Raw genomic sequence first — 11,359 nt, 5'->3', positions numbered from 1 at the left:
ATATAAATCAATCAAATTAAAAACAACAACATTATATGATTATGTCCATCTTAATAAGTTGATGGAATCACAATACGTTATTATTATTATTATTAAAAAATTAAAGAATTAAAATTATTCACATCGTCATGAACTCACAATTATTTTAAAAACAATAAAGTACAAACATCCACAAATATTTATTTAAGCTAAATTTATAGATTTAAACCATATGCAAATAATATTAGATGATTAACCATGTATGGATGATTATTATAGATAAATATGAATGTGATAACTAAGTATTTATATATTCATTTATCTTTAAGTTAGTTAAAAAATATTATGTACGAACCAGTTTTAGTTATAAAAATAGAAAGTATATTGTATTTTATAAAAAGTATTAATCACTATGTGTTCATTTAACTTGAACTTTAAAAATTAAGTTCGAACCACTAACATCAAATTTATATGTTAAAAAAATAAAGTTTGAACCAATTTTTTGTTATAAAATGTTTATGTTTATTTAATTTGAAGTTTTAAAAATTAAGTCTGAATCGCTAACCACAAATTTATAAATTGATTTAACTTGAAGTATAAAAATTAAGTCTAAACCATTTTTAGATACAAAACATAGAAAAACATTGTAGGTTTAAGAAATATTAGCAGTAGTTCATTTTAAAAAATTACATAGTAAAAAAAAATATGCAAAAAAAATTAATAATGTTCGACTTTTTTATTTAAAGAATGTATAGTTATGTCAATTAAATTAAATAATTAAATTAAAAAAATACCAATTATTAAGTAATAGTGGGAAAAAGAAATCATAATAATATATCAATTAAATAAATTATCTAATAGTTAAATCTAAAAATCAAAAATCACATAAATAAAAAAAAACATTAATTAAGTAATAGTGAGAAAAAGAGTAACTAAGTAAATTAACACGTCAAACCCAAAAATTCAAAAATCACATAAATAAATAAAAAATAATTAAGTAGTAGTGAGAAAAAGAGTAACTAAGTAAATTGACACATCGGATCCAAAATCTGCCCACATTAGACCGCCCCACCTCATCCCATGAACTTGACGGATCCGAGAGGGGCTGGACTCGTGAACTCGCCAATTTTTAATACAAAATAAAAATATTTAAAAATTAATTAATCATTAAAATTAATTTTCAACTTTATGTTAATAATATTAAAAAACATTATCACAAATTAAAATATATCAATTTTTATTCAATCAATATATCTTTATAGTCTTATGTTACGACAATATTGTACACATTATTTATGCCATATTGTAAATATATCACTAAATTTTTTTTGTACGATAAATTTTATTTTGTATGATACTAAGAGTTTCAATTTGGTACTGTTAAGTTCAAAACTGAAAGAGGTCTGTACAATTCTTGTATTGATCAAAGTCTTTTAATAATATCATATCTTATAGATAGAAAATGAGTGATTGAAATATCTGAACATCCATATATCTTATGTCTTTTAATTTCAGTTATATTCTATATGTCAGTCAGTTTATATCGCACTTCCATTAGTTAACTGATTGACATTGACATAACAAGATTTTCGAGTTCAGTTTATCACTAAACTGACTCATTATTCCAAAAAGGTGATATAATTACCTAGCATTTATTCAACCTCCCCTTCTAAACACATTTTCACCTACCAACCGATCCTATCAAAAAGGTTATGTTAGAACCAAAAACTTATGAGAATCATGAAATCTCTATCAATTATATTAATAATGGAAAAATATGGAACCGAAAAGATATAAAAGAAATTGATGACATATTTTCCTACAATGTGACATTTGACATCATAAATGACAATGAAGTTCATGAACCAAAATTTTTTGGTGAATGTAAAAATCGACATTACTGGATAAAATGGAAAAATGTCATCCAGGTTGAATTGGATTCGCTAAATAAACGTAACGTTTTTGGACCTATAGTCTTTACACCTGAAGCTGTAAAACCTGTTGGGTACAAATGGGTTTTTATTCGAAAGCGAAATGAGAAAAATGAAATATTAAGATATAAAACTAGACTTGTTGCACAAGGTTTTTCTCAAAGGCCTGGAATTGATTATCAAGAAACGTATTATCATGTTATGGATGCAATTCGTTTCGGTCTTTGATTAGTTTGGTGATATCTGAAAATTTAGAAATTATTCTTACGGATGTTGTCACAACTTACCTATACGGATCACTGTATAGTAATTTATATATGAAAATCTCTGAAGGATTTAAGATGTCTGAAGCATAAAGTTCAAAACCTAGAGAATGTTATTATGTGAAATTGCAAAGATCATTATATTAATTAAAGCAATCGGGTCGAATGTGGTATAATCGACTAAATGAACACTTAATGAAAAAATGATATGTAAACAATTCAATATGCTCTTGCGTTTTCATTAAGAAAACAACATCCGGATGTGTAATTATTGCTGTATATGTTGATGATTTAAACATCATTGGAACGAATAAGGAAATTCAAGAAGTTGTGTCATACTTGAAGGAAGAATTTGAAATGAAGGACCTTGGAAAAACAAAATATTGTCTCGGTTTGCAAATTGAACACAAAGAATGTGAAATATTTGTTCACCAGTTAAATTATACAGAAAAAGCCCTTAACGTTTTAATATGGATAAATCAAATCCTTTAAGTATGCCAATAGTTATTAGATCATTAAACATAGAAAAAGATCTATTTCGTTCATGTGAAGATGATGAAGTTATTCTTAGTTCAGAAGTATTATATATAAGTTCTATCGTTGCCCTTATGTATCTTTCAAATTGTACAAGACATGATATATCTTTTGTTGTAAATTTATTGGCAAGATTTATCTCATATCCAACAAAGAGACGCTGGAACGGAATTAAAAATATATTCCGTTATCTACGAGGAACGACAGACTTGGAACTTTTGTATTCAAAAGATACCAATCAAAGTATAATTGGTTATGCTATACGACACGACCCAACACGAAAAAAATCATGTTCGGGTTTTTCGGGTTCAGGTTGGGTGGATTCGGGTTAGTGCAATATTTGGCGGGTTTCGGGTTGGGTCAGGTTAGGTCGCGAGTTGACTTGCGAACTTTTTTTAAAAAAATAATACCTATATTTTTATATATTGTATGTTTGAACAAAATTTATTGTATATTTATATGATAAATTTTCATCATTTAATATTTATTTTGCATATTTTTATTTTTTTAACAATATTTTATTTGATTTAGTAAATATACTTTTAATTTTCTAATATTAAACTTTCAAATTTAAATCAAAAATTTTGTTATTATGTATTTAAATTAAAATATTATTATTATTTATTTTTTTCTATTTTTTTCATTAATTTTTTTAAAAAAATTCAAAAAAAATTAATAAAATTCGGGTTAGGCGGGTTAGACGGGTTGAGTCGAGTTATATGGGTTCGTGTTCGGGTTGGGAGTTTTCGGGTTTGAGTTGGGTTCTGGTTGAAAAATAAATAAAAAAAATTCGCTGGTTGACCCGAAGCCCGACCCAACCCACCCGATTGATACCCCTAGGTTATGCTGATACTGGGTATTTATCTGATCCATACAAAGCACGTTCCCAAACTGGATATGTATTTACTCATGAAAGCACTGGAATTTCTTGGTGTTCACAGAAACAAACACTCGTAACAACTTCATCAAATCATTTCGAGATTATTGCACTACATGAAAGCAAGTCGAGAATGTGTGTGGCTAAAATAAATGACCTAAAATATCCAAATCTCATGCGGATTATCATTTGACAAGAAGCTTGTGATACTGGGGGTGAGCAACGGTCGGTTTGGTCCGATTTTACTCTACAACGGTTCGATTTTTTGGTTTTCGATTTTTAATATCTCTAGTCCAAAACCAAACCATTTTATTACGGTTCGGTTCGGTTTTTTGTAATACGGTTCAGTTTATACGACCGGTTATATACGGTTAGCTAAAATTTGTTAAGAAATAAATTTATACATCACTTTATGCCATTAAAATCTAAATCATAGTATTTTTCAAACATTTAATTTGTGGAACTTAATCTTATATATATATATATATATATATATATATATATATATATATATATATAAAACTGTGTTGTATACAAACATGTCATACAAATATAATAACAATACATAACTAATTAATCATGTAAACACAGAAAATGCTTGAATCCAACGGAATATTCGGTAATACGAATGATAACAAGGCGTCAACCAGCTCGAATAGAACACCAATCATCTTACGAAAAAATTAAAGAAATATATACAGTAAAGAAAATAAAACGTCGAAATATGAGTGGTGAGAAAGAAGAGAAAACGATCGGATTGAAAATTGAGGATTAATAATACTAAGTTCCTAAATCTCAATAGGCTCATTATACATAAAAAGTCTTATAATTAATATTAATATGACCCATTATACATAAAAACTCTATACTTAACATTAATATGGCCAGTTCGGTTATTCGATTTTTTGGGGGATTAAAACCGAAAAACCGAACCATTTAAACCGAATTATTCGGTTCGGTCGGTTTTCTCGGTTTTTCGGGTTTTATGCCCACCCCTATGTGATACTATATGAAGATAATGCTTAATGTGTTGCTCAAATGAAATATGGATACATAAAAGGTGACGGAATCAAACATATCCTCCCTAAGTTCTTCGCATTCACCTAAGAGTTTGAGAAGAATAAAGATATTGATATTCGTTACATTCAATCAATTGAAAACTGTGGCGTCCCAAACCTCGCCACGTAATCATACAACATGTGACGTCATATGCATAAAAAATTTCTTTTCGACGACGTAATAATATAATGCATATACGACAAAATAGTGCAATCACCACACTATCTACGTCAGTGTAGCAGAAATAGTATAATAAATACACACATACAACTCAAATAAGACAATGAACCATACTGTCTCTATTTACTATTAACTACAGGACTGTTTGACTAGACACACCTAGTCCTTCACCACTATCCCGTCTCACGAATAGTCCTGTAACCTGTCCAACAGAAACAACCCCCAAAGGATGAGCACACACAACAATCATCATCGAAATACACAACAGTTATATTATCAACAATATAAAATATAACTTGAATGATAACAGAAATACCCCCTTTGCTGTCTCTGGACAATCAAGCCAACAACAACCTCAACAACATCACAATGCAGCAACAAAATCGACGATACGTCGCACCCAAACTCCGGCGACAGCAATATCATCGAACGAACAACAACATCGACGATAAGTCGCACCCCAACACCGGCGACAACAATATCGTCGAAGGAACAACAACATCGACGATACGTCGCACCCCAACACCGGCGACAGCAATATCGTCGAACGAACAACAACATCGACGATACGTCGCGCCCCAACACCGGTGACAGCAATATCGTCGAACGAATAACAACATCCACGATACGTTGCACCCCAACACCGGCGACTGCAATATCGTTGAACGAACAACATCAACGTGACAACATCAACGAGACGTCTCCCAACAACGATAGTCAACAATATCAACAATAATAAACAACAACAAATATAATATCAAATCACCCAATTCCGGTGATTTATCATCGTTCAACGCAATAGTATTCATCAATACTAAATAATAACAACATATGCTCGTACGTCAACACGTACCTGATAATCGAGTTTATATAAAATCTGGCTATTTCTTTGATCCCGAGGCTTGTGATGTATCTAAATAATTTAACAACAATATCAGATCATTGTCACTGTATTAACATAATCATAACAACCTCAATATATCACATCAAATAGCCCAACAACAATTAATTCAACAAAATATAAAACTCGATTATAAATTATTATCGCTCAACAATTTAATATTCTGATGTATTTAATTCACAATACTACCATCAAAAACACCCTAATTAATTTAACATAAAATAATAGGCTATGTTACAACATCCGTCAAATTGTGAAAACCTTATATCAACGTGTAGCCTATACTTCGTAGACTCCGAAATATATAATCAGAATTAATAACAACTGACAAACAACTCTCCAATCTCAATCTAACGATTAAAAATCCCTAATTATAATAAATTAGGAATTATTCAAAACAACATCACTATAATCATCTCTACTTCGTTAAAATCATACACTATTCAACAATCTTCAATTTCAGTATGATTTTACAATTTATCAGATTTATTCCAAAAATCGACGAATTTCAAACATCACCAGAAATATAAAATTTATACCTCAAATCGAAGACCTCGTGTCAACGATCCCAGAACTGAAGTCGGTTCGTCGATTGGATAAACTGATAAGTCACAAAATCGAAAAGAAATATTTGAAACTGTATTTTCTACTCTCTCGTTAATTCTCGATCAATTTGGTGGAATTCACGACTCAAAACATTTATTTATATTTTTTTTTATTTTTTTTAAAATATTATATTATATTATATTAATATTTAACATTTTAACACCGGTATATCCCTTTGGACCAGCCAAACGATCAAATTTTCTAAAACTCAAAACATGAAACTTCTATATCTTTGAGTTTTCCACGTTATATCCAAATCTCAAATCATTTGGACTTCATATGAGCAAAATATGTCATATTTCATTCTTTAAAAATCATTAATTATTTAGCAATCTCATATTATAAATCAACTTGTAATATTTACTTCAGGCATTACATTTCTACCCCCCTTAAATGAATTTCGACCCCGTAATTAATCAACAACAGTAATAATATGCATAAATAAAGATACGTCATACCATCATAATAAGTAGGGGTAGAGCTCCCTCATATGCCGCTCTGTCTCCCAAGTGGCCTCTTCGACACCTCTATGTTCCCACTGAACCTTCACCATCGGTATAAGCTTACTACGAAGCTTCTGTTCAGATCGATCCAAAATACAAACTGGTCTTTCAACATAAGACACATCAGGATGTAACTGAACACCAGAAATATCCAATACATGTGAAGGATCCGGCTCATACTTCCACAACATCGACACATGAAACACATCATGAATACCAGATAAAGATGGAGGTAGATCCAATCGATAAGCCAAAGTGCCTATCTGCTGCAATATCTCATACGGACCAACATATCTCGGTACTAATTTTCCTTTCACACCAAATCGTACTGTGCCACGAAAAGGAAAAACTTTCAAAAATACTCGATCGCCCTGCTGAAACTCTAAGGGTCTTCGTCTTTTATTGGCATAAGCGGCCTGTCTATCTTGAGCTGCTTTCAATCGCTGTTGTATTAACTTTACTTTCTGTTCCATCTCATGAATCATATCAGGACCGGTAACTGCAGCTCGATCAACATCATCCCAGTATAACGGAGTTCTACAATGTCTCCCATACAATGCCTCAAATGGAGCCATCTGAATACTACTCTGATAACTATTGTTATACGCAAACTCTACCAATGGAATAGATGACTGCCAAGCAGATTTAAAATCCATAATCTAAGCACGCAACATATCCTCAAGCGTCTGAATAGTACGCTCAGTCTGACCATCTTTCTGAGGATGATAAGCTGTACTCAATCTCAACTCTGTCCCCATCGCAGTCTTCAATCCTTCCCAAAAATGAGAAGTAAATCGAGGATCTCTATCAGAAATAATAGACACTGGAATCCCATGTAATCGTACAATCTCTCGTATATACAACAGTGTCATCGTCAAGTACGTACTACTCATGCTATAGGGTATAAAATGTGCAACTTTCGTCAATCGATAAACAATCACCCAAATAGCATCAATAGTTCCAGTGCTTCTTGGCAAATGAGTCACAAAATCCATCGATATGTGTTTCCATTTCCAAGTCGGTACTTCTAAACTCCTCAATTCACCTCCCGGCCTTCTCCTCTCAGCTTTGATTTGTTGACAATTGAGACATCGACGTACAAAATCAATCACATCACGTTTCATTCCCTTCCACCAAAACTGAGAGCGTAGATCCTTATACATCTTCTTGCCACCAGGGTGGATAGAATATCGACTACAATGTGCACGCCGCAACAGGCCCTGGAGCAATTCAGATATATCAGGAACTATCCATCTATCATTCATCCTCAAACTGCCATCATCAGCCACTCTAAAACTAGTATCTGGTTTCTGAGAAACTAACTCCTTTAATCGCTGAACTCTCTCTTCTGTCATATGTGCATCACGAATACAACCATATATATCAGGTTCGGCTAATAAGGTAGATACCTGGATAGGAGTCGCCGAGATATCAAAATCATATCCCAAGGAACAACAAGACATCATCATAGCTGATAAGCGACTCACATCCTCTGCAGTACAACTCACTTTTCGGCTCAATGCATCAGCTGTAAGATTGGCTCGACCAGGATGATATTCAATCTCACAATCATAATCTTTCAGCAAATCTAGCCATCGTCTTTGTCTCATATTCAACTCTGTCTGTGTAAACAAAAATCTCAAGCTCTTATGATCAGTATAAATCATAAACGATGTACCATATAAATAGTGTCGCCATATCTTCAAGGCAAAGATAATGGCTGCCAACTCCAAATCATGCACGGGGTACCTTGTTTCGTGTGGTTTCAGCTGTCTCGAGGCATATGCCACAACATGCCGATCCTGCATCAAAACATATCCTAAACCATGTAATGATGCATAAGTATAAACAACAAACCTCTCATTTTCGGTAGGAATTGATAACACCGGTGCAGTCGTCAGTCGATGCTTCAACTCCTGAAAACTCCTCTCACATGCTTCAGACCACTGCTAAACCCAAGAAACTACGGATCTCTGGTACAGATGTAGGTGTGGACCACTGTAACACGGCTTCGACCTTCGTTGGTTCAACAGAAATCCCATCTCTCGATATAACATGACCCAAGAAGACCACTCGATCCAACCAAAACTCACATTTACTGAGTTTGGCATACAACTGTTTATCTCGCAGTACCTGTAACACTGAACTCAAATGTCCAACATGCTCAGCCTCACTCATGAAATATATCAATATATCATCAATAAACACAATAACAAATCGATCAAGATAAGGTTGGAATACCCTGTTCATCAAACTCATGAACACAGCTGGAGCATTCGTCAACCCAAATGGCATAACCAAAAACTCGTAATGCACATATCTGGTCCTGAATGCTGTCTTCTGAATATCCTCCTCTCTAACTCGTATCTGATGATATCCTGACCTAAAATCAATCTTCGAATATACTGATGTTCCCTGTAACTGATCAAACAAATCATCAATACGAGAGAGGGGATATTTATTCTTAATCGTTACCTTATTCAGCTATTGATAGTTAATACAAAGCCGCATCGTTCTATCTTTCTTCCTTACAAATAGGACTGGTGCACCCCAAGGCGAGATACACTAGGGCGAATGTATCCCTTGTCCAGCAAGTCCTGCAACTGGGCTTTCAACTCTCTCAACTCTGCTGGTGCCATTCTGTAAGGAGCACGAGAAATAGGAGAAGTACCTGGCATCAACTCGATTCCAAACTCCACCTCACGGGCTGGTGGGAAGCCTGGAATCTCATCAGGAAATACATCAGCAAACTCAGCAACTATAGGAATATCCTCTATTCCCACCTCCTTCTTCTTCTCTGTCACATCTACAGCATAAATAAGATAACCCTCATGTCCATGCTCCAATAACCGAGACATCCGGATGGCAGATACCAATGGAACACGAGGACGAGAACCTTTACCATAAAAGGTCCAACGCTCTTTCTCATCTGTATAAAAATATACTACCCGCTGATAACAATCAACAGTCGCACAATATCTCCTCAGCACATTAATTCCCACAATACAATCAAAATCAGTCATATCTAGAATAATCATATCAGATCTCAGCTCATAGCCCTCATAAGAAATAATACCATCTGATATCATCGATACAACTGATATATCAACTCCAGAAGGTGTCGAAACAGAAAGAGGCATAGACAATGGAGACGAGCGCATATGATGCTCAACCACAAACCTCTTCGATATAAATGTATGCGAGACACCAGTATCAATAAGAATATAAGAAGGATAAGAACATAAATAACACTTACCTGCTATCATCTCCTCTCGTGCCTCCTCTGCCTGCTCTCGTGTCAAAGCATACACCTGTGCCTGAGGCGGACCAGCTCCCTGCATACGTGGCTGTCCTCCAGAAGGTCGTGGTGTAAACTGCTGAGGTTGTCGTCCTCCTCTCTCTGAGGATCTACCTCTAGCACTCCTAGGCTCTCGCTGTCCCTCATGACTAGGACACTGTCTCGCCAGATGACCAACACCGCCACACTCAAAACAGATGATCTCGGTCTATGTACACTCTCTGATCAGATGAGGTCCTCCACAACGAAAACATCTCACAGCTCTGGACTCTCCTCTCTGCCCCTGAACAGACTGAGAACTGCCCCCACGACTCTCAACACGTCGTGAATCAAATCGACGCTTTCCAGATGATGCTGAAGAAGAAGATGAACCCTTCTGATATTTAAAAGACTGTCCCTGAGGTCGCAATGACTCCCTAGTCGGCTCTGATAATCGTCCCTGAGCCCCATACTCCTGCATAACTAACTCAGCCATCTCAGCCCTCGTCACTGCATCCTCAAATGATACCGGGTTGTTTGATTGCACACGATCAAATAACTCTAACTTCAACCCTTTCAAGAAATGCCTCATCTTAGCATGAACATTTGTAGCAATATGTGGCACATATTTCAACAATGCAGAATATCGAGTCTTATACTCAGCAACAGACATACTACCTTGTCTCAAATACTCGAATTCTTTCTCTTTCTTCTGTCTGGCTGCTATAGAAAAATATTTATCAAGAAAACGAGATCGAAACACATCCCAATCACCAGTACGGCCCTGAGCTCTCAATCCGGTCTCAGTCGTCTGCCACCACAACAGTACATTCCTCGAAAGCTGAAATGTAGCCAATCGTAACCAAGCAGACCTAGCACACGGAGCGGTCACAAATATCTGCTCTATCCTCTCAATCCACTCGTCTGCTCGCTCACCAGTCTCAGAACTATCAAATATCGGCGGAAAATAACTGCTGAACTGTGCCAAAGTCAACTCACCAGGTAATAAAGGTTGATCTGCAGGTGCATGTCCCATAGGAGGAGGTGGCAATGGATTCATCTGACCAAATCCACTGTCAACCTCATCTGTTTCCTCGTGTGGATGTACCTGTTCTCTAGCTGCCATCACTGGAAATCAAATTGTTAATAATAACATTTAACAATTACAATCCAGTAATCATCATCACACCTTTCGCACGAAAGCACACGCAACTATAGAACAATCAATCATATCAAAACCAACTCAAAT

General features: G+C 34.7%; 1 protein-coding gene across 1 annotated transcript; it reads right to left on the bottom strand.

Moving 5' to 3' along the window:
* Positions 1-9,361: 9,361 nt before the first annotated feature.
* LOC140835267 (uncharacterized) lies at positions 9,362-11,236 on the bottom strand. Its single transcript, XM_073200756.1, has 3 exons — positions 10,391-11,236; positions 10,090-10,288; positions 9,362-9,762 (listed from the first exon to the last, which is right to left on the bottom strand). The coding sequence occupies exons 1-3, from the start codon at positions 11,234-11,236 to the stop codon at positions 9,362-9,364; spliced, it is 1,446 nt and encodes a 481-aa protein (XP_073056857.1).
* Positions 11,237-11,359: the final 123 nt, after the last annotated feature.

Source organism: Primulina eburnea, chromosome 6, assembly GCF_022965805.1.
Source record: "Primulina eburnea isolate SZY01 chromosome 6, ASM2296580v1, whole genome shotgun sequence".
NCBI lineage: Eukaryota > Viridiplantae > Streptophyta > Magnoliopsida > Lamiales > Gesneriaceae > Primulina > Primulina eburnea.
Note: the sequence above shows the minus strand (reverse complement) of the source record. Positions and strands in the feature narration are given on the sequence as shown.

What these genes read in the sequence shown, in the direction of transcription:
- LOC140835267 (XM_073200756.1), bottom strand. Translation starts at nt 11,236, where the DNA reads ATGGCAGCTAGAGAACAGGTACATCCACACGAGGAAACAGATGAGGTT. An exon ending in AGAGAGGAGAGTCCAGAGCT is followed by an intron (nt 10,289 to 10,390) that starts GTGAGATGTTTT and finishes CTGGCGAGACAG; the next exon opens with TGTCCTAGTCATGAGGGACA. An exon ending in ACGAGAGGAGATGATAGCAG is followed by an intron (nt 9,763 to 10,089) that starts GTAAGTGTTATT and finishes ATTTTTATACAG; the next exon opens with ATGAGAAAGAGCGTTGGACC.